Source organism: Lynx canadensis, chromosome B1 (assembly GCF_007474595.2).
Source record: "Lynx canadensis isolate LIC74 chromosome B1, mLynCan4.pri.v2, whole genome shotgun sequence".
NCBI lineage: Eukaryota > Metazoa > Chordata > Mammalia > Carnivora > Felidae > Lynx > Lynx canadensis.
The window spans coordinates 32,263,896-32,288,097 of NC_044306.2; the positions used below are offsets into that span (position 1 = coordinate 32,263,896).

At 38.5% G+C, this 24,202-nt stretch overlaps 1 protein-coding gene across 1 annotated transcript in view; it reads left to right on the plus strand.

Moving 5' to 3' along the window:
- The window catches only part of KCTD9 (potassium channel tetramerization domain containing 9), a 37,235-nt gene extending 16,096 nt beyond the window's left edge, over positions 1-21,139 (plus strand). Inside the window, exons 4-12 of the mRNA XM_030312348.2 lie at positions 2,384-2,480; positions 3,127-3,185; positions 3,391-3,519; positions 7,871-7,938; positions 8,026-8,121; positions 9,085-9,234; positions 16,308-16,413; positions 17,120-17,253; positions 19,257-21,139. Coding sequence (XP_030168208.1) covers positions 2,384-2,480; positions 3,127-3,185; positions 3,391-3,519; positions 7,871-7,938; positions 8,026-8,121; positions 9,085-9,234; positions 16,308-16,413; positions 17,120-17,253; positions 19,257-19,373 — 956 coding nt within the window. The 3' untranslated portion in view covers positions 19,374-21,139. The remainder of the gene's footprint in view (positions 1-2,383; positions 2,481-3,126; positions 3,186-3,390; positions 3,520-7,870; positions 7,939-8,025; positions 8,122-9,084; positions 9,235-16,307; positions 16,414-17,119; positions 17,254-19,256) is intronic.
- The last annotated feature ends 3,063 nt before the right edge of the window (positions 21,140-24,202 follow it).

Consider the following 24,202-nt stretch of genomic DNA (forward strand, 5'->3'; position numbering starts at 1 on the left):
CACACAGTCTGGGTGCCAGACAGACTCACTTTTACTGGGTTTATCATTTTTACTAGGCTTTTTGATGGACAGAGTTAGAAATACATAGCTAGCTAGAGACAAAATGTATATGTAATATATATTATATGATCTAAAGTTTTATATGCTATATAAAAAGGAGAGAGTTCATGAGTTCATACTCATACTTTGGTTTGTAATCGGGATTTTAAGGTTTTTATTTAACTTTCTCTGTCTTACACCTGTGTCTCCTTTCTTTCGTTGGTTTTCAGGGACCTAGGGAATGATAGAATTATGTCACATAAGTACTCATTTACTTCATCCCACACAAAACACACAGAAAATTGTCAGTAACAGTTCCAATACTTTCAGTACCAATATGATTACTAAAGACAGTTAAACGTTTTTTGCATATGCTCATTCCTTTCTTCCCTTACTTAAAAAATTGCATAGCCATTGCATAGCCATTATATACTATACCCTCTCTTAAAACTGTCACTTAGCTTTACTCCTAAGTGTATTGGATGCTTACCTCCAGTCCTTATGTTGATGCCTCCAGTGCTCATCTGAAACTTGTTCTCTAGTAGATTGTTTACAGAGAACTTCTGAGACGAACAGTATTCTCTGACATCTCACAAGTTAATAATGATTTGTGGCTTCTATACTTGAAAATCAGTTTGGCTGGTTATGTCAAAAATGATGTGTCAAAACTGAACGAATTGCAAACTTTAATGGTGTGTATTTTATCGTATATCAGTTATACCTCAAGGTGCCTAAAAAATCCTTGGTTCACATTTTCTTTCTTTAAATATCTTAACTATGTTACTCTTACTCTGACATAAGATGTTGGTGTCCAAAACATCTGATCTTTCGTAATGATTATTTTTCCTAAGCCACTCCAAGGATTATTCTCTTTCTTTAAAAAGTAATTTTAGTAAACTCTTTAGTAAACTCTTTCTGGGTGTTCTGGGTTGATTTTGTGTGGTATGTGGTGATCCTGTCAATAGGTACTTTCAAATGTTCTTTTAATTTCAAGACAGTTTTCCTGAACTTTAAATTATGCGTTTATTTTCTCCCTGTGCTTTGATTTTCTTATTTCAGGACTCCTATTGTATGCATGTGGGATCTTCTGTGCTTGTGTTCTGTATTGGGAATCTTCTCTTAAATCCTTTTTATCTCTTTCTTCATTTCTTATGGATTTTTAAAGCTTTCCTCTTTTTCAGCTTTTATTTCCCTTAAGGTTTTGTCTGTTTATTCTCTCTTGGGTTTCTTCTCGTTTGATCTCCATCTCTGAATTGTTTTTTGTTCGTTTCTTTAGAGAGAGAGCGCACACAAGCGGGGAAGGGGCAGAAGGAGAGGGAGAGAGAATCTTATGCAGGCTCCACGCCCACCGTGGAGCGTGACATGGGGCTCGATCTCATGACCGTGAGATCGTGACCTGAACCAAAATCAAGACATGGACGCTTAACCACCTGAGCCACCAGGCACCCTGAATTGGTTTTTCATTATAGCTCTAATTCTCCCCTGAGTTCTTTCACCTCAATTCTGAGTTATATTGTTCTTTCATGTTTTGTATTACTTAACTTCTTCAGCATGTTTGGAATATTAGATTATAGTTTTTATCTATTTTGTGGGCATTTCTTTCTGGCACATTTTCATTGTCTAGAGATGTAATTCTTTTAAAATTTTTGTATGGGATTTTCTGTTGCTCATTTAACATAAAAGTTGTTTCCTTAACTTGAGAAAGGTGGGCTGACTCAGGAAAGATTTTCTAATTTCATGGCTCTAGAGTTCCCTTTTCTATTGTTTTTGTGAAGTATTGAAATGTATGGCAGTCACCTTCTGATACATTCTGGTTCTGCTAGACCTTTCTGCCTTTTATCTGGACTCCTTTTTCTTGGGTCACTGTTGTTTTTGTTCTGTTCAACTGGATTCTTTTTCCAACATCTTATCCTTGGTAGTGGGCTTTGTCCTAGAAGGGATTTTTGGTTGGTGGGTTTCGAGAGTTCATTTCCAGCCTGCTCAGTTCTCGCTGCAAATGCCTGCATCCATTTCCACATCCAGATACGCCTTCCACTTTGAGTATGGTGTTCTCAGATCGACTTACTGAGCTTTGAAATGAGTATGGATTACTTGGGAATTCTTCGGTTCATCACATACCCTGTTGTTTCTCGCAGCTTCTTCCTTCAAAGATGCCAGTACCACATTGCTCTTCTACCTTTCGGTGTTGGTGGGAATACCTTATCACCTAGTTTTGTCTTAAATGCTGTCTGTGGGTCTCTGGTAGCTCTGGTATGCTTTTATGTGTGTTTTTAGTGTAAAAAAAATGATGCTGTGGCCATCTTCCCCAGTTCCCCAATCTTAACCTTTTTATTGTAATTTCTAGATCCTCAGACAGATTCTAAACTACCTGAAGGGTTGTCAGGATCTCACACAGACTGGCTAACGTTAAACGTCGGAGGGCGTTACTTTACAACTACACGGTAGGTGCATGTGAATGTGTGCACATGTGTGTGTTGGACCGGGGCGGGGGGCACTACGTAGTGTTTGTTCTTTCCTGCAATTTTGCTGATTTCCTTAGAAGACACTCCATTGCTGCTTAAAGTACTCTGTGATCTTAAACATTTTTTAGAAAGTTTTTTCAAGAGTAGAAAAATGATTCCCAAGTCATTCCAAAGAAAGCATGAAAGGCATGACCATGCTTTTTAGATAGCAAATATTTCAGGCTTTTAGACCATGCTCTTTAGATGTCAGGTAATACGCATGCAACACAAGTAAAGATGAACAACATTGAAATCTGTAGCGACTACAGCTGCTTAGATTAAAGGGATAAGAAACATGTTAAGTTTAGGTCAGGAATATTGTGATATGATAGCTTGCTAGAAGGATAGATGAGTGTTTTAAGTTAAAGGAAACGAAAACAATATTTGAGTCAAAGGAAGTGCCAGATTAGAAGGGATTTTGATAAATGGCAACTTACTGCACGTTTTTGTTCCCCAGCATCACTCCTACCAGGTTATAGCATGCATCTTTTTGAAAGAGCAGCTGGGATCGAGTATACTCTTGACTTAAAATATGTTTGTTTATAAAGACAAATGGAGAAATCAATTTTTTTCCCTGAATTCTTAGGAGCACTTTAGTGAATAAAGAACCTGACAGTATGCTGGCCCACATGTTTAAGGACAAAGGTGAGTGCAACACATGGTTTTCACATTTTGTGTGATCTGTTTGTAGCTATATTGACCTAACTCTTGTCCTTCTGTGCTTTTTTAATGGTATCAATAATTTTTACAGGGGTAAAAACTTGCTAGTATGTAATATAATTTTTCTTCATAAATTTCTAACTTTTTTTCTTGTTTATGGGGGGTTTTCTTCGCTGAAATGGTGACACAGGTGTCTGGGGAAATAAGCAGGATCATAGAGGAGCTTTCTTAATTGACCGGAGTCCCGAGTACTTTGAACCCATTTTGAACTACTTGCGTCATGGACAGCTCATTGTAAATGATGGCATTAATTTATTGGGTGAGTTTTTAGTATGATTCCTCACATTTTTGTAAGTTTAGGATATTTAATTTGTTTTCACTTGTTTAGTACTATAGTATATTTTCATAAGGTAGAAGTGTATCTTTTCCACTTTTAAAACCAAATTATTTATACGTATATGAGTGTATATAGATATAGAAACAGGCACAGTCTTTGTGTCTATGGGTATATGTTTAGACAACCCATAAATTCTGATTTTAGATTCTAAATAGATTTAAATTTTATCACGAGGGACTCTAAAGGATTTTGTTGTTTTTAATTGAACTGGGACTGTGACTTGACTTCAGGTTATGGACCTTCCCATTATACTGAGATGTAGAGTCGTCAAAAGGGGAAGTTCTACTTCAGAATCATAAGAATGGATTAGAAACTCAGTACTACGACTTACAACTCAGTTCCCCAAGCTTAACTTGGGGAAAGTCTGAGTGTGCTTTGAAAACTGAGTATTAAGAATCTATTTGTCTCTGACTACATCACAGGATATTCACACCATGGAGATGATATAGACCAAAGCTCTTATAAAGCAGTAGATGCGTATTCAAAACTGATGGGCCTCGAAGTGACTAAATTTGGTTTGACTTGGTGGAGAGCATGGTGATCTTGAGTGTGCAATCTCTCTCAGCTTCTACAGATTGTTGCCATGTGGGTGTGTGGACCTAGGGTGTCAGAGCCTTGATTTTTAAAGAAAAGCTGGAAATCTAAAACTTTATGTGAAATTTTCTGATCTTGAAAATACTACCATCAGAATCAGGGAGGGGCTAGCTTACAATCTCTGTAGAACAATAGATAACAGTAACTTTTATTGTTGCTGTATTAAATTTTATACTGCCTTTAAGGCTTACCCATTGCAAAAAGTGACCTTATGTGACCCTTCATCTGGCTCCATACCTATTCATAACAAATTCTTGTTGTTTTTTTATTTATTTTTCACCTTCTACCAACTGTTGCTTAAAACCATGTATAACCTATTTTTTTTACCTTAGTCATTCTGCAGAAATTATCATTAGAACAATAAGCAATAGTACCCTCTCATACAATCCTTCGCTTTTCAGCAGCTAGATCACTCTGCTGCTTATACTCTAGTGGCCACTTTTTTCTCCTGGGGACATTTAAATCTCACTGAGGACATCCTATGGGCTCTTTGATGCTTCCCCGTTTAATTTTTCTCTATGCTATCACTGATAGCATTTCATATCCTCCCCTCCTAGGAAATAACGTCAGAAATATACATCCATGCTATCTCAGACTTCAGCGATACAGGCTATTGACAAGCTATGCTTGGCTCCTTTTTCAAGTCTCTTGCTGGAAAGGCTCTTATTTATGCAGTTGTTCAGCAAGCAGAGGTCTATACTGGATTCATTTTATAGAACATTACTTCTGATTAGTATAAAATCCATCCAAACTCAGCTACAAGTTGCCCCCAAGTAGTTATATGCTTTATAATCATTGACACTGACTTATTTCTCTCCCCTCTGTTGACTTAAATGACCTTGTCTTGCTCTTCCTAATTTGTGCTTTCATCAGTGAATATATTTTTTGCTTACTTTCATTATTTCTTTTGTTTTCTGCCTTTAATGACCTTCAGTTTTTCCAGTGAATCATGTCTTCCTTTTCTGTTTGCATTTGTCTTCAAAATCTTCTTTTTCTGATTTAAATCATCGTTCCCTACCTCATTGCTAAATCTCACTTCAGGTATTCTCTAACTTGAGAACTTTTCCGGCATTTCAATATTTATTTCCCTGAAGTTGACATAAATTTTCTGAACTCCCATTTGATACGGTAAAAGGAGAATGGTCTTAAATGTCAGAAAACATACAATGTAATAATGATCATGGCGATCATTTATCAAGAACCTACAAGGTGCCAGGCATTATACCAGATAATATATATGCCTCTTTTTTTTTTTTAATTTTTTTTTTTCCAACGTTTATTTATTTTTGGGACAGAGAGAGACAGAGCATGAATGGGGGAGAGGCAGAGAGAGAGGGAGACACAGAATCGGAAACAGGCTCCAGGCTCTGAGCCATCAGCCCAGAGCCTGACGCGGGGCTCGAACTCCCGGACCGCGAGATGGTGACCTGGCTGAAGTCGGACGCTTAACCGACTGCGCCACCCAGGCGCCCCATATGCCTATTTCTTTTAATACATCTGTCAGTTTTGTGAGTAAAGTAATAATACCCCCATTTCACAAATGTGAATGGGAACTTTAAGAGAAAGGGTAAGTAGCTTCTCTAAGACCAAAAAGGTAGTAAGTGGCAGAGCTGGGATTCAAATCTGATTCTTCCTGGTGCTGATAGAAAATGTGCTAAATATTCCTTCCTTTTCTCAACTGTCCCCCATAGATGCCTCTTGCATTTATAAGGCTTTTCCGGAAGTTTTTAAGGTTTGCTTCTGAACCTAGAAGTAGAAAAAAATCTTTACCGCATCCCTTGGCGGAAGTGGGAGGGGTAGGTTTCTGATTGACTCAGAAGATCTTGGCACACCGAGAGCGAGGCCCACGAGAACCCTTTCTGTGGTGGGTTTCTACCAGGGACAGTTACGATATGTGGCTGCACCTTCGTGAGGGATCCAGAGAGGAAGCCCCTCTGGGGTGGACCAGAAAGTGTTGTGCCAGAGCCACAGCCTGAGTAGTGTGCTGTTCATCAGATGACCTTTGTTTTGCGACTGGAATATCAGAGGTTGAATTGGGCCTTTCCTGAGGAGATCATAATCTTCCCAGATAACTGCTGTGGTTTTCCATATCTACGTACAGTTAGCCTTATTAGCTTGCAACTATTTCAAGGGAGAGATTATGTCTCTTATTTTCTTTGTAATTTCTGAGTCCTTAGTAATTTTTTTAACAAGTAGACCCAGCTAACCGAATGACTGAGGTCATTTGAAGGAAAATGGATTCCAAATTTATTCCCAAATACTCTGATGGAGATGTTTAACAGATGTAGGAACATACAGATTACATAATAAGTCACCTAGAGAATGTGCAGATTTTTTTTTAACCAAGTTAAGGAAAGTGAATGATACAATCTTTTCTGTCATTTAGAAATCTTTTTTTAAGGGGCTCCTGGGTGGCTCAGTCGGTTGAGCGTCCGACTTCAGCTCAGGTCATGATCTCACGGCCCTCGTGGGTTCGAGCCCCGCGTCGGACTCTGTGCTGACAGCTCAGACCCTGGAGCCTGCTTCAGATTCTGTCTCCCTCTTTCTCTGCTCCTCCCCCGCTCATGCTGTCTCTCTCTGTCTCTGAAAAACAAATAAAACATTAAAAAAAAAAAAAAAAGGAAATCTTTTTTTAAAAATTGATTCCTTCTATGAGTGGTTTCTGAATCATTCTTTTGACTTTTATGTTGAAACTAATTTAGTTTTATTCATTTCTACATTTTTCTGATTAAGTAAACGATATTTGTGACAAACTTATTCAGATCTGCTCCATTGAAGAAGTCAGTGAAATGTTCGATTAGGTGAACTAATCACTTATTATTAGGTTCACAATCAAATCTGTAGCAATTATTTTAGGAACTTGAGATAGTAGGAGTTTTTGCTTGTAGCCTACTTAAAGTGATTTTCGGGGCACCTGGGTGGCTCAGTCAGTTGAGCGTCCATCTTCGGCTCAGGTCATGATCTCACGGCTCATGAGTTTGAGCCCTGTATCGGGCTCCGTGCTGACAGCTCAGAGCCTGGAGCCTGCTTCAGATTCTGTGTTTCCCTCTCTCTCTCTCTCTCTGCCCCTCTCCCACTCGTTCTCCCTCTCAAAAATAAATACAAACACTTAAAAAAATTTTTTTTTAAGTGATTTTCAGAAAATTTTGAAATCTGAAAGGCTTTCATTCTAATTCATTAGTTTTCTATGTTTTTCTTTGGCTGAATGTAAACTATTTAGAAAAACTTTGTTTCACAAATATTTTTAAAATATTCTTTATGCAAAAAAAAAAATAAAATATTCTTTATGCATGTTCTTTTTTTAAATTTTTCTTAATTTTTTTTTTAACGTTTATTTATTTTTGAGACAGAGAGAGACAGAGCATGAACAGGGGAGGGGCAGAGAGAGAGGGAGACACAGAATCTGAAACAGGCTCCAGGCTCTGAGCTGTCAGCACAGAGCCTGACGCGGGGCTCGAACTCACGGACCGTGAGATCATGACCTGAGCCGAAGTCGGACGCTCAAGCGACTGAGCCACCCAGGCGCCCCTCTTTATGCATGTTCTAAACATTAGTTACTTTTCTGATTGATAACCTACTTGTTGAATTTCACTTGTATTGTGAGGATTTAACAAATAATTCCATAAATATTAAAATGAATAGTTTTCTATTAAAAGGCAAATCGATTTTATTGTGATAGGTGTGTTGGAAGAAGCCAGATTTTTTGGTATTGACTCATTGATTGAACACCTGGAAGTGGCAATAAAGGTAAAGCTCTTTTTACATTAGCCAGTATTACATTTATTGTAGCTGTCTCCCAAAATGCTCCACTGATTTCTTAATATCTTTTTCAAGAATTCTCAACCACCAGAGGATCATTCGCCAATATCAAGAAAGGAATTCGTTCGATTTCTTCTAGCCACTCCAACCAAATCAGAATTGCGTTGCCAGGTAATTAAAGCAGACTTTTACATGAGTTATTGGTGTCAGCAAAGCCGTAAGTAAAGTTTTACATTCTTCTAGGATTTTTTTTTTTTTTTTTTGCCTTATGTTCCTATTTCATGCAAGATAGAATTTAATTATGGGTTATAACATTGATTTAATCCCAAAATGGTTAGCAAAAAAAGAGGAGTAATAGCATTTTTTATTATCTAATATGCCTCACGTAACAGTTTTTGAGTAGGGCATAGAAATTGCAGCTATTAAAATACAGAGTCAATTTTTTGTACAGTTGTTATGTATGGCCAGGCAGTGGCAGATACTTCTTATGTATTATAGCACTAAAGGTTTAAAAACCACAATACTTACATTTTAAGAATACTACTACCTTGGGGTTGCCTGGGTAGCTCAGGCAGTTAAGTGTCCAGCTTCGGCTCAGGTCATGATTGTGCAGATCATGAGTTCAAGTCCTGCGTTGGGATCTGTGCTGACAGCTCGGAGTCTGGACTGTGCTTCGGATTCTGTGTCTCTCTCTCTCTCTCTCTCTCTCTCTCTCTGTCCCTCCCCCGCTCACGCTCTGTCTCTCTCAAAAATAAATACTAAAAAAAATTAAACTACCTTGAATTATTGAATACTTATAAATATTTTTATAAATATTATAATTATATATATATTAATTATATAAATAATACCTACAACACGTACATGGCCAACAAATCACTCCTTAGAAATTTCTGCACATAAATGAGGTATACCCAGGCTGCATTCTAATATTACATTTAGAGTCTCTTTTACTAAGAACCCATTAAGGACACTCATGTTATATCTAAGTTCCATCTGATCATGTATTCTTGTAAACTCCAAATGACTGAACTGCCAATTGCTTCTAAAAAAACTTGATGGTTAGCTATAGTAATTAAATGTGATATAGCAGATGGTTTAAATTTTGTGACAATTTGTGTTTTTTAATTTTAGGGTTTAAACTTCAGTGGTGCTGATCTTTCCCGTTTGGACCTTCGATACATTAACTTCAAAATGGCCAATTTAAGCCGCTGCAATCTTGCACATGCTAATCTCTGCTGTGCAAATCTTGAACGAGCTGATCTCTCCGGATCAGTGCTTGACGTAAGAATCCTCTTTAGTTACAAGAGAAAATTAAATGTTTAGTCTGTTGAACGGTCTTAAAGAGCAGAAATGATCTCTCTCTCTTACTAGAGATTTTACTTGAAAACGGATGATAAAACCCAAGACCCTGAAAGTGAAATGTGTCGGTTTTGCAACTTTGATATCCTTCAATAAGTGAGGATCTGAAAGAGTTAGCAACTAATAAGAAATTAAATCTGGAAATTAGATCTTGATCTCCTCAATATAGTATACTTTATCAGAACTTCTATTTTCAGTGAAATTAGTAGGGCAAAGCGGAAAAGGACTTTTGAAATCTGCTATTCAACTGCATTTGTGGAATGGGGAAAAAAAATTGCTCCAGAGGTATTTGGCAGAGATATTTTGAAATAAACATGAGGGGTGCCAGTCTGTGTAAGTTAGCGTCTCCGTGGCTCTCCTCTCTTTATCTACATACGTGTGTGGTGTGTGTGTGTGTGTGTTTACATATATGTATGTATATACACTTGACCTTTGCACCACGGGATTTAGGGGCACTGACCTCTGTGCAGTTGAAAATACGCATATAATTTTACTCCCCCAAAATGTCACTACTAACTGTTTGCTGTTGACCAGAAGCCTTACTGATAACATAAACAGTCGATTAGCACATATTTTGTATATGTATTATATACTGTATTCTTATAATAAAGTAAGAGAAAAGAAAATGGTAAGAAAATCATCAGGAAGAGAAGATACATTTACAGTCCTGTACTGTATTGATTTTTAAAAATCTACATATGGGGCGCCTGTATGGCTCAGTGAGTTAAGCATCTGACTCTACTTCTGCTCGGGTCATGAGCTCACAGTTGGTGAGATCAAATGCTGCATCAAGCTCTGTGCTGAGAGCACGGAACCGCTTGGGATTCTCTCCCTCCCTCTGCCCCTCCCCTACTTACACGCACACATGCACATGCTTATTATCAATAAATAAATAAACTTTAAAAACATAAAAATAAAGTATCCACATATAAGTGGACCCATGCAGTTCAAACCCATGTTCAAGGGTCAAATGTGTATGTAGGGGTATAGGTGTATGTATGTCTGTACATATGTATATGCATGTGTTTCTCTAAAAATTACCTATGTTAATTTGGGGGTAGAGGATACATGCAGAACCAGCAGCGAAATGTACTCACTTCTAACAACTTCAGGTTCCTTAATACCAAGGCCCATGTCTATATGTCTTCTGAATTAACAACACCTAATATAGTACATTGCTTTAAGTAGTCATTGAATAGATGGTTATTGAATTTTATAATTTTAGTTGTATTCCTTACTTGCAACCTATTTTTCCATGAAGTTTATAATAACAGATCTATAACAAAATCTGTCAATATACATTTCCATTATTTTCACTCTACTTGTTCCATCTTATGAGGAAGGACCACATTGCTAGCAAAATGAGTGAAAGAGTGACAGCACAAAGAAAAAAGTTTGAAGGACCTAGTCCTTATTATTATTTTTTAATGTTTGCTTATTTTGAGAGAGAGAGAGAGAGAGCGTGTGTATGCACGCACGGGGGAGAGGCAGAGAGAGAATCTTAAGCAGGCTCCATGCCCAGCAGACACGGGGCTTGATCTCATGATCGTGAAATCACGACCTGAGCCGAAATCAAGAGTAGAAAGCTTAACTGACTGAGTCACCCAGGCGCTCTGAAGGACCTAGTCTTTAAATAGTGAAATGATGAGAGATCACTTGTCTGGCTTTTGTTAAGGATAAAACAAACAAAAATAAGAAGACAGTCTGGGTCATTCAGTAGAGCTGGTTTTGAGTTCTGTTTAATTATAGTAATGCTAACTCTGAACCTGCACCATAATTTTCTTAACTGTAAATACTTGTTCTATCCATCCTGTACAGTTGATAAACTGAAGTGCTATAGAATTGTTAATTTAATTACTAACGTTAGAAGTGGCTCATGTTGAAGAGTCATTCATTGCCCAGGGTATATAGGCTGTGAAGTCAAAACTAATTGCTAATTGTCCTTGGCATTTGAAGATGAATGCTAATGAATAGCCATCATATCTACAAAACATGATGTGTGCTAAGCAGTCTGCTGATACACCTAATGGCTCCACTTTCTTTTTTTAAGTTTTTTTTTTTTTAACATTTATTCATTTTTGAAAGACAGAGACAGAGCACAAGCAGGGGTGGGGCGGAGAGAGAGGGGGACACAGAATCTGAAGCAGGCTTCAGGCTCTGAGCTGTCAGCACAGAGACCAACATGGGGCTCGAACTCACGAACCGTGAGATCATGACCTGAGCCAAAATTGGACGCTCAGCCGACTAGGCCACCCAGGTGCCCCTCCACTATTTTTTAAAAATGTTTGTTTATTTTTGAGAGAGCGAGAGAGACAGAGTGTGAGCAGGGGAGGGGCGGAGAAAGAGGGAGACACAGAATCCAAAGCAGATTCCAGGCTCCGAGCTGTCAGCACAGCGCCCAATGCGGGGCTTGAACCCACAAACCGCGAGATCATGACCTGAGCCAAAGTCGGACGCTTAACTGACTGAGCCACCCAGGTACCCCTCCACTACTCTTTCTTAATTTCTCACCCCATTTATCCTTCACGGGCTGTGAGACCTTTCCATAGGAACCATGTGATTCTGCTGTCAACCAGGGTGATCTCAGCTGCTATCTCTGTTGAGCAGAACATGTCTGTGCCACATTATTCTGTCGGCCTGCTTTAAGAATGTTTCTTCTGCACACTCTTTTTGCCATCAGTGACTTCAGCATGCTGCATAGAAGCTGATGTAATAACTCAGCTATTACATATCTGTTGCATATTCAAGACTTAGAATGGTGAGAGCTGACGGGGACCTTGATGGTCATCACGTATGACCCTGTTGTTAGACTGAGAAACTGAAACCTAGAGACTTGCCTGGGCCCAAAGAGGCTAATGTGTTAGCACAGTTGGAGCTAGACAGACTACAGCATGCGTTTTCTTTTCCTTATTTCTTTTTTTAATGACTTTTTCATGTGCAAAATGTCAAGCGTATACAAAAATAGAATACTATAATGAATCCTGCTTGTTACGTCTATTAACTCAGATGTAACTTCAGAAGGTATCATCAACATATAAACAATCTTGTCTATACCTCTTTATAGATTATTTTGAAGTAACTCACTATTTCACCTGTAAATATTTTGTTTATCCCTTAAAGACCATTTAAAAAATATAATCTTAATGCCATTATCATACATTAGAAATCATGGTAATAACTGCTTTCATCAAAGCCCTATGCCCCTTGATACAGTTAAGGTAGCAAAACTCTGAACATCTGGTTTACTAAGCAGCTGAGTTCTGAACCCTCCATGTTGGTGACTATTGGTGACCTGCTTGTACCATTTGATGAGTTGGAGGGTGAATGACATGCTTTCTGTGGTTGAAGATGGAAAACTTCACTGAATTTCTTATAAATTTGTTTTTTTTTGTGAGATTCCATAAGGGTCAGGTTTGAGGACAGAGCCGTACTTATAATTACCTTAGGACTTTTAATCTATGTGTGTCATTAGGTCTGAAATGAGTCTCTTGTAGGCAGCATATAGGTGGTTCTTGCTTTTTTTATCATTCAGTCAATATCTTTTGATGGGAGCATTTAGTACATTTACATTCAAAGTCATTATTGATACGGATGTACTTATTGCCGTTTTGTTAACTGGTTTTACAGTTATTTGGGTAGTTCTTGGTTACTTTCTTCTCTTCCTATCTTTCCTTGTGGTTTGATGGCTTCCTTTAGTGATTTTGCTTGGATTCCTTTCTCTTTGTTTTTTGCATATCTATTACGGGTTTTTGATTTGTGGTTACCATTAGGTTCATATATAACATCTCTGTATCCGTATAAAGTTGATGGTTGCTTAATTTTTTTTTTTTTTTTTTTTTTTTTGAGAGCATGAGCATAAGAGGAGCAGAGAGAGAGGGAGACAGATATGAAACAGGCTCCAGGTTCTGAGCTGTCAGCACAGAGCCCAACACGGGCTCCAACCCACGAATGCGAGGTCATGACATGAGCTGAAGTCGGACGCTCAACCGACTGAGGCACCCAGGTGCCCCTTAGTTGCTTAAGGTTAAACCCATTCTAGGTGGACTAAATTTTTACTCCCCTCCCAACACATTTTATGTATATAGTGTCATCCTTTACATCCTTTTATTTTGTAAATCCCTTGACTTATTTTTATAGGTATAATTGACTTTATTGTTTTTGTGCTGTAACCTCCCTCCTGGTTTTCTAAGTGATTCATTTACTACTTTTATTATATTTCCATTTACCTGTGAAATGTTCTCCATTCCTAATTTTCTTACTCCTGATTATGTCCTTTTCTTTCCACTCAGAAAATCACCTTTAACATTTCTTGTAAGACTGGTTTAGCGGCGATGAATTGCTTCATCTTTTGTTTTGGGAAATGCTTTACCTCTTTTTCTATTATGAATGGTAGCCTTGCTGGGTAGGGTATAATTGATCTCAGGTTTTTTCCTTTCATGTCCTACACTCTCTTCATTCCTGCAGTTTCTGCTGAAAAATCAGCATATTGCCGTATGGGATTTCCCTTGTATGTAACTGTTTTCTTTTCTCTTGCTGCTTTTAATTTCTCTCTTTATCACTGCTTTTTGCCATTTTAATTATTATGTCTCTTGGTGTGGACCTCCTTAAGTTGATTCCATTGAGGTCTCTTTTCCTCCTGGATCTGGATTTGTTTCCTTCCCCAGATTGGGCAAGTTTTCAGCTATTATTTCTGCCCCTTTTCTTTCTCTTCTGTTTCTGAGATCCCTGTAATGCATATGTTACTACACTTGATGTCACTGAGTTTTTTCTTTTTGCTGTTCATCTTGGGTGCTTTCCATTATTCTGTCCTCCAGCTCACTAATCCGTTCTTCTGCTTCCTCTAGTCTACTATCTATTCCCTCTAGTGTAGTTTTAATTTCACTTAAGTTCTTCATCTCTGATTGGTTCTTTTTTATATTTCCCATCTGTTAAGGGTCTCACTGAGATCCTCCACCCTTCTCAAATCCATAAGTATCTTTATGACCATTACTTTGAATTATCTATCAGGCATATAGCTTATCTCCATTTCATTTAGTTCTTTTGCTTTGATTTTGTCCTCTTTCATTTGGGATCTATTCCTGTTTCCTCATTTTGTGTAACTCTCTGTGTCTGTTTCTGCGTATTAAGAAAGTCAGCTATGTCTCCTGCTCTTAAGAGTAATGGCCTTATGAAGAAGAGGTCCTGTAGTGCCCTGTAGTTCCATGTCCCTTGCTTTCCCCAGAACCAGGCAGTTCAGGCATAGGTGTCTCCCGTGTGTGTTGTGTGGGCCCTTCTATTGAGGCTGAGCTGCTTTAGCTTTCAGTCAGCTGCAATGGCCCCATTTGCCTGTTGTGGGCGGGGTTTGGTCCCTGTGCTGTCAAGGGCCGGTCTGGGGCCACCTTGGGCTTGTAGTTGGGTCAGCCAAGCCACCTGCCCGCAGGCTGTTTGCCGGGGCTACAGTCACACCTACCTACTTGCAGGGTGCTTTCCCTGGGTTGTCGCCTTGGGAACTTAGATAATAGCTACAGTCTGTTTTACCTGGGTGCACGGCACGGAGAACCAGAGACATTTATTTTTATGTTATCAGCTTCCTGTCTTACTAATGTTTCTGTGTATTTAAAACACCGTCATCTTTTAGTTATTTTGGTCCTTCTGCATCCTCATTTTCTTACCTCTCAGGCTGAGCTTCTGTATTGCCTGTGTGCTGTAGCACCTGTACTACCTCTGCAGAGGCAGACGTGGGAATGCGTGTGCATTTGTCAGCTTTCTGTGATCTGAAATGATCTGCAGCTTATTTCCCTTTCAGCAGAATTGACAGTATGGTGAATGGAATTGTACTCATAAAACAGGATTTTTCCTATTAGGTGTGGCAATAAGGTAACGTGATCAGCCTTAGGATTTTTAGATTCTTCACTGTTGTAGTTATAATGACAACTACAATTATTTATATAGTGCCCTACGATTTTTAAGACACTTTTACATTCATCATCTACTTTGATGGTCACAGTGTGGGAAGTCCTAATGTTAATGTCAACTTTATGGCTTCCTGCCTTATCTGCTAGTTGTTGGAGTTCAGATCTGATGGCACTGAATCCTCAGAGGTAAATTAACATAATTCAAAATTCTAACATATATTTTCTAGTTTTTTACTCTTTGTATTTTGTGCTATAATTTGGGCGTTCAAGGTTGACAATGCTGTGTAGCAGTGATTGGTACATGAAGATCTGACAAACAATTTGTAGGGTTTTGTAGCTAGATGATACCTTTAACTGCTGGCCTTAGTATTCTGACGTATGAAATGAAGGTAGTAATAGCATGATTGAACATCAAGAATTTTATTGATTCCTGCAGTAAGAAAGAAGAGAAATCCCTACTCCTGATAAGATTATGTGTTCCTTACTCATACATCTTAGCTCTCATAGTGTCCTACCCAGGACTGTTTATAAACATAGAAATAGGGATGTTACAGTTCTAGCCCCCCAACTTTTTAAATAAATTTTTTTAATGTTTATTTATTTTTGAAAGAGAGAGACAGAGCGTAAACGGGGGAGGGACAGAGAGAGAGGGAGACAGAATGTGAAGCCATCTCCAGGCTCTGAGCTGTCAATACAGAGCCCAACGGTGGAGTTCAAACCCATGGGCCAGACCAGGAGATCATGAGCTGAGCCGAAGTCAGTCACTCAACCAGCTGAGCCACCCAGGTGCCCCTAACCCCCCAATTTTTTTTTTATCTAAACTATTATCTGTGTAAAATGGACATGCTGTTGTTAATTAGGTTGTTGTTTCTTTGAAAATGGTTCTTTCAAAAGAACTGTGTCTTCAGAGTGGTTCTCAGCTCTTGGTTGATTCCAGTTAGAAAAGTCTTCATTATAAACAGAAAATAATTGATTGTGAGTGTATGGAATTGAGCTTCCTCCCCTTCTCTATTTTTTTCTTTTATTGTTTGAGCCCATTTTTTTCTTTTCCAAACAAAATTCTGAATGTTAAAACGTGGACTTTTCTCTTTTTCTTGCCAGTGTGCAAATCTCCAGGGAGTCAAGATGCTCTGTTCTAATGCAGAAGGGGCATCCCTGAAACTGTGTAATTTTGAAGATCCTTCTGGTCTTAAAGCCAATTTAGAAGGTGAGATTCTATCTATAATTACATTTTCTAAGGTGAGAACATATCACAAAGTAAAAAGCCCAACAAAATAATTGTTACGGAAAAATCGTGACCGCTACTGGGGGGTAGATTTCTTCTGCCATCGTATTTGGTCTCAGTCATGTGCTAGGCAAGAAGTTAGGGGAAATCCAGCCTCTACTATTGAATAAGGCTTCAGTTGGAGAATTAAATGTCAACATCTCGAACTTGGAAATTAAACAGTATACGCTCACAGTGACTAAAATGAATTTGCACAAAGCTAGGCAGTTTCTGTCATTTTTAGATTAATGTTTTATTTATGAATTTCTTATTGCTCTGTTGTGTCAGTGAACTGGTCACTTCATTTATTTGTATGTTTAGAGTACAGGGGACTTACCTTCCTTATCATAAACTTACGGAAGCATATTATAAAAGTGCTAATTATCTTAAGACCGAATTGAATTCTTCCCTCAAAAATATAGACTAAAACATTCTTAATTCATAGAACAAGCAAACAGATTGTTAACAATGAACGCTTTATATGTGTAAGTTGGTTGAGAGACTGAGATTTATGGTTCACGGAGTCCTTTCCAAAAGTTAAAGAGCCTGTCATTCACCTCCATTAAGTAAACTAAACCTGCGGTTTTTTGAAGGGAGAGGACTATAAATATTTTGAAGTTCAACTGCTATCAAAATATATTCACTGTAGGTGCTAATCTGAAAGGTGTGGATATGGAAGGAAGTCAAATGACAGGAATTAACCTGAGAGTTGCTACCTTAAAAAACGCGAAGTTGAAGAACTGTAACCTCCGAGGCGCAACTCTGGCAGGAACGGATTTAGAGGTGAGTCACCAATGTTTGAAGAGCGTTTGGTAATCTACAGTTACTGAGCCTGTCCTGCAAAATGTATCAAGGTCACCAGCAAAGTCATTGGCTGGTAAAAACTGCCAGGGAGCACGCCCGCACAGCCGGAGCGGTGTTCTCCTGTCGATTGCTTGTTTCAGCAGACGTGCCTCCCAGAGCAGGATTCAGTCACACGGGCCATGGGTCCCAGTTTCAGATTGAAAGATTCATCTGACAGTCGGCCGAAGCCGATTTCATTTGTCCTCTGTTCCTTGGGTCTCCTTCAAGTAGATGTGTTTGATGACTGCTTTACTAATCGAATTTATTGTGTTTTTCTTCGGTTTTAAGTCCAGACAGAATTAAATGGGGCCAGATTATCTTTTTAACTGTTCGAGAAATGTCAAAGATATCCAGGTTTGAAATCAGGTTAAGAGAGAGCCTATTCTAAATTGGAATCGTGTTCTTTTTGAATCACGATTTGAGCTTTTAACTTTGCGCGTCTTTTTCATCAGAATTATATACGTTGTCTTGATTCGCAAATGTAGCTGGCAGGCTCAAAGGCTGTTGATAGGTCTCTTGGTGCTGTCCCCATAGCACTTTTTGCAATGCTGGACGCGTTCTAAATCTGTTCGGGACAGTAGCCACCAGGCGCTATGGCTGTTGAGCACTTGAAATATGGCCAGTGTAACTAAGAAACGGATTTTTAAATTTTACTTAATTTTAATTCATTTAAATATAAGTAGCCACATGTGGCTGTTGCCATCATATTGAACAGCACAGCCTTATCCGGGAAAACCTGGCATAGATCGGATTGGAGAGAAGAGTGGGTCAAAATTTGGCTTGTCATTGATTTTTCCCTTTTAATGTTTCTGCTTTGTTCTCTTGACAGATCTTAGCGGTAGAGTGGCAGGCCCCATTAAACTTAAAGGCAAAAAGAACCTGCCCAAGGCCAAAAATAGAAGCCTATTATAAGCACAGTTCCTTAATTTTTTATTCTTTGGTACTGTCACCAAAAATGATGATTTTTTTTTCCCCTTGGTTTTAGTTACCGTGTAGGTAAACACCAGAAGTCTTCCTGATGGCAACTGAATGCAGACTAGTCAGGTTGACTGTTTGAAGGGCAGCTGGTGACATTCTGTCCTAAAAGGTTATGTGCAGTCACCCACCATCCCCAAGGACTTACCCACGATCTGTCTCATCTGCCACTCTGTGATCTCAAGAGAAATTTCAAAGCAGCTTCCAATTGTGGTGGTAGTTACACTGTTATATATACATTTGTTAAAACTCATTGAATTGTGCACATAATTTGGGGTTTAAAAAAAAAAAAAAAAGCAGTTCCCTGCTATAAAAATGTTCGAGTTGGGGAATGGAAAAATCTATTATAATGTAATTAGTAAGTAAGATCTCTTTCTCTCAGTTGTTTTCTTTTTAAATTTTTTAAACATCTATTTATTTTTGAGAGACAGAGAGAGACAGAGCAGGAGCAGGGGAGGGGCAGAGAGAGCGAGAGACACAGAATCTGAAGCAGGTTCCAGGCACTGAGCTGTCAGCACGGAGCCCAACACGGGGTTCAAACCCACGAACCGTGAGATCATGACCCAAGCTGAAGTCGGACGCTTAACTGACTGAGCCACCCAGGTGCCCCTCAGGTTTTTGGGGTTTTTTTTAATAGTGCTTACCTGCCCTGCCTTTTGTTGTCCTCGGATTGTGGTAAATTTGCATAGATAATATTTATTACGTTGGAGTCCATTCTGGGTTTTAAATGACCGATTCTAAAATATGGGAACAGAAGAGACACACTTCCTCTTTAACCTCTGTTTGTCAGTATTTGTGACTGTCAGCCTGACCACTCACCTAGAGAAAACAACTCCAGATATAGAAGAAAATCTGACTTTTTTCTAACACGGCAGTCTTCCAGAAATAACAGGGTTTCATGACGTTGGAACATTTTCCTCACGTGCCCCAGGAATCTTAGTTTCATGAATATTGTTTTTGTCTTGCAGAATTGTGACCTGTCTGGGTGCGATCTTCAAGAAGCCAACCTGAGAGGTTCCAACGTGAAGGGAGCTATATTTGAAGAGATGCTGACCCCACTACATATGTCACAGAGTGTCAGATGAGAATTTCAGGGCCGGAGGAAGATGCCCAAGATGAAAAATGTTGTCCTTCTCACTTTTTTTTTTTTCTCCACCCATTCAGTTGTCTAGAAGAAGTAGCGCTGTAAGGGAATAAAAAACAAACAAACAAAAACCCATTTAGAGGATTATGCTTGTTCTCAACGGTGCATAAAGGAAAAAAGTGACCTTTTTCCACATTCTGATTTTAACAGAGAAGCACTCATTTAATAGATGTAGAGAAGCTAGAGTAGCTTACTGCCTTTTGAGCGGAGTTAGGGAGATTTGGCTGGTTTTATGACCAGAAATAGGATCTATTATATTTGCTTTTAAATAGGCATGATGTGGAAATACCATCTTGGTTTGAAATGTATTCGAGGATTTTAATTTATGAAAAGCACAACATATGCAATTATATTTATTGAATCTCTAGATACAGTATGGATATTTAAATTGTTAAACTTTACGAAAATTTCGAAAAGGTTCAGGTTTATTAATAGCTTTAGTGATGCCTCCCCTACTCTACATACCTGTCATGCCATATGAATATGGTGAGATCAGATTCCCCAAGGCTCTCTTTTCAGGTTCTTGTAACGTTTATTTTTTAGAACGAAACAGTAGCTAAATTAAATCCTCGGTTCTTACTGATTGAGACTGAGTGCAAGAAAAGACCTCAATGTCAGCTCAAGTTAAGGTGGAACTCTCCAGATGGACAAAGAATTTACCTATTGCTACAACTTTTAAATGAGCATCCTTAGAATTTCATTCTAAGCAAGTTCCACTCAACGCCAAACCAGGCGATTTTATCAATTTACACTACTAGCCTTGTTTTCTCCTGTACAGTCAAAAGAAGCATAGGAAGTATATGTCAGAACCAAAAAACCAAGGTGCATTATCAATAGTAATTTAATTCAAATGCCAAATAGTTTCAACAGGGCCAGCTTAGAAATAGGCATTAAATCACAGTCCACTGTCATCTTTTGGAAATCAACATAATGCCGTTAAAACCCCACAAGGGGAAGGGAAGCGATTTTAAATTGGCAATTTGATGATAGCCACCAAAAAACTTCAACAAAAATAAAGGCGTTGGACTGGTCCGAGATGTAATACCAATCAGTCAGCACCTGTGGTTCTTTTCTTTCTGATTTAGTTCAAATTCTAGCCTGCTTTTCTTGAGTCCTTCTCTCTGCAATAGCAGAGACAGGGCCTGTACTTCCTTACCAATAACCCGTTGTCCTTATGTCTACCCCAAGAGCAGGGATATAAGCTGTGTCCAAATAGGTTCTGAATTCTACAGACTCATCAGTTTGAAGCAATGAATCAGTAAAAACGACTTTGTCTCCTTTGGGAGAATGACGCGTGTTCAATATTTACGTAGCTTATTCTTCTATATATACATATGCAAAGCTTTCCTTAACGGTAAAGGGTGCATATGCGTAGTGAGAGCTCGCACCTTTACAGGTGAGGGAAAGCAATTTCAGAAATGAATTATTTTCTTTGCTTTATTATTTTTACCAAGACAGAGAAGTATTGTATTGAGAGATATCTATTTTCATAATCAATATGTGCCTAAATTATATTTAAATCATTTCACTCTGTACTATATTTTCAATAATTATAGAATGTGTTTGTTCATCCACTTAAGGGTACCTCTGTAGACATAAACCTAAAAATGCAGAAGAATCTGAAAGGTCTAAACATGGTATGCTTAGAAACTGCAGATTTTGGATCTAATGTATACTGCATTAATAAACGATGTGAAATGTTGAAAAGGAGTTTCTAGTCGTACTTTTGAAAATCGACTCTTGACCATATTTCACTTACGTTTCTTCAGCATTAAGTTGATGACCAGCCCCGAGGGTCTGGGTGGAGAAGGAAATCCAACACAACGCTTATAATGGATTAGTCTGAAAGGGCCATTCATGCAAATTTACCCCTTTAAGCATGGTTTTTTTATGACCCTCTTTTTTAAAATCTGCCATGCTAACAACACAGGTTCAATTACAAGACTTCCAATGGTTCATTTGTGTTACTCTTTAGCTGATGAACGTTACAAGTTAGACTTACTAGGTTGGTTCAGTACATTGTCCCCAAAACATTCTCACCTGACTCATAGAATTTTGAGGCAGGAGTTTCAAAAGAGTACAACTTCTATTAAACCTAGTGATGGAACTTGTCTGCACACAGGTAAAAATACAATTGGGGGTGGGGGACTAGAAAATCGAAATCAGATTTTGCATACTGATAAAATTCAGTACTCCTGTAATTATTTAGAGCCATATGTATTATGCTGTCATATCTAATTCAACTACAGTTTCAAAGAAAATTTAGGAAATAGTGTAAATTCACTTTCTTATGACAGTGATTTACTATCATAAATCAAGGCATGGAATATTTTCTCCAGTTGCTCATTTTACGAACGGGTGGTTTATACTATAAATCTACCCCCATGTCAACTTCAAATCATGTTTAATGAAAAGCACTAGAATTTTATTAAATTTCCAAGGAGGTATTATCTTTAAAATTAAAAAGCTCCACCTCTACAAAGAAAAGTGGTTATTTTCTGCATAAAGCACATTATGCAAGGATTAATTCTCTGAAAGCCTTTCACTACCTTTAAATATGTCAGCAGGAGTTCACCACGGACACTTCCTGCTGAGATTTTACATTAGGGCAAAAGAGGCTTGCGTCTGTCACTCATCAAGATTGCTAAGTCATTACTGTGGCATTTCAATAATTTTTAGGTGTTTCTTTTAAGGTTGAAAATGAAACCATTTTCCCTCTAAAGCCATATACTTTTTTTTTCTTTTTAACGTTTATTTTTGAGACAGAGCATGAACAGGGGAGGGTCAGAGAGAGAGGGAGACACAATTTGAAACAGGCTCCAGGCTCTGAGCTGTCAGCACAGAGCCCGACGCAGGACTTGAACTCACGGACCACGAGATCATGACCTGAGCTGAAGTCGGACACTCAACGGACTGAGCCACCCAGGCGCCCCTAAAGCCATATCCTTTAAGATCTAGAAGTTTCTAAATTGAGAAAAAATTTCTGACAACTATGAAATCCAATACTTAAACCCAGTTTATTCAATTAAGCTTCATGATAAATGGATCTATCCTTGGAACTATGAAAAGATTCAAGGGATGCCTGGGTGGCTCAGTTGGTTAAGCCTCTGACTAGCTCAGGTCATGATCTCGCGGTTTGTGAGTTCAAGCCCCACGTCGGGCTCTGTGCTGACAGCTCAGAGCCTGGAGCCTGCTTCAGATTCTGTGTCTCCCTCTCTCTCTGCCTCCCCCCCCCCCCCCCCCACACACACACTCTCTTTCTCCTTCAAAAATAAATAAAAAAAAAAAAAAGAGGAAAAGAAAAGATTCAAAGTGTGTCCCTAAACATCAAAATCCCATTAATTGCATATTCAATCTCTTCCTTGGTACTGCAGAAAATAAATTTGGCCTTTGCCCTTCAGATCTATGTGATCTAAGGAGATGCATATTTGGCATTGCGCATATTGAGTAAATTCATAGACCATGCCACTGTGTTCATCTAAAAATTTCAAAACCTGTTTCCAAAAATACCGACTGATATAACGTACAAGAAAGCCACTGATGCTTAGCCAAAGCTAAGTGATTAACGTGACCCTAAAGGTCAGGAGTCTTCACTCCCGTTTCCTTGGTCCTTCCCCAAGACCACATCTGCTGGAGCAACACTGTGAGAAGCACACTTCTTTTAGCAAATTGTCAACTGGGCAATTTAAGTGCCGTTCAAACATAATGAGCTCTTGTTGAAAAAGAGCCTCTCATTACCTTTGTATTTTAGTGAGATGAGATTACTCTCTCATGTCAGAATGGCACTTAAATTACTCAGTGTCTAATAAAATAATGAAAATAAGTTAAATCACATTATTTTTTTTGAGATTTTTCACTGTTTGCAATTGTACTTAAAAGCTTATCTCCTTCTCTAGCCTATCATGAGACTCTGACAACCTCCACAGAAATGGCTGGGTGAAGAGTTTCTCTGGGCAGGACAGCACTGCTCTTTCTACTGACATCCTTGCAAATGTGATTCTTCTGGAAAAGTATCATGAATACATGATTGTCTTCCCCTAATTTACCCTTGGGCGATGACTGATTGGTTTAGCATCCTACCAGAGGAGAAAACTGCCAATCCCGGCTCTAAAATGAACAAATATCTAGTTATTCTTAACCATTTTACTGTTTAGCTAATGTAATAGGCCTTACAGACAATTGTATATGAAGGTTTAATTCTATGTCAGATAAAACGTATCTTTGATGCAGAAAAAGAGGAAGCGTTAAGCCCAATCTTGTTTAAAGGCCCTTACTTTTTAGTCATTCATTCAAATTTATCAAAGGCTGACTAATGCTAGGGATTTAACAGAAGTTTAGACGAGATGGGATCCTTGACCATTATGAGTTACAACCCAAGGGGTAAATTAGGGGAAGACAATCACGTATTCAAATAAAAGTAATAAAGAGTAATGGTTCTCTCTTTGCTTTTGTAAATGCTTATACTGTGTAAATAAAACATCCCCAGGGTCCCCTCCCCACCTGGCTTGGAACACCTATCTGTAAAGTTTGGATAATGATATCCACCTGCTGGGACTGTTGTCATAGGGGAGGCTGGTCTTACGCATGTATGTTTACGCATGTATGTTTACGTATGTTTCTCACCTTTGTGTTCCCACTGCCTTTAGCACAGTGACTTGCCTATTTTAACTCAGTATCTACTAAAATGAGTCACACTGTGGACCCAAGTAGGTTCTAGGTGGTTTTAGGCTTAGTATATTCTAACGACAGTGTTTCTCAACTTTCTGATGC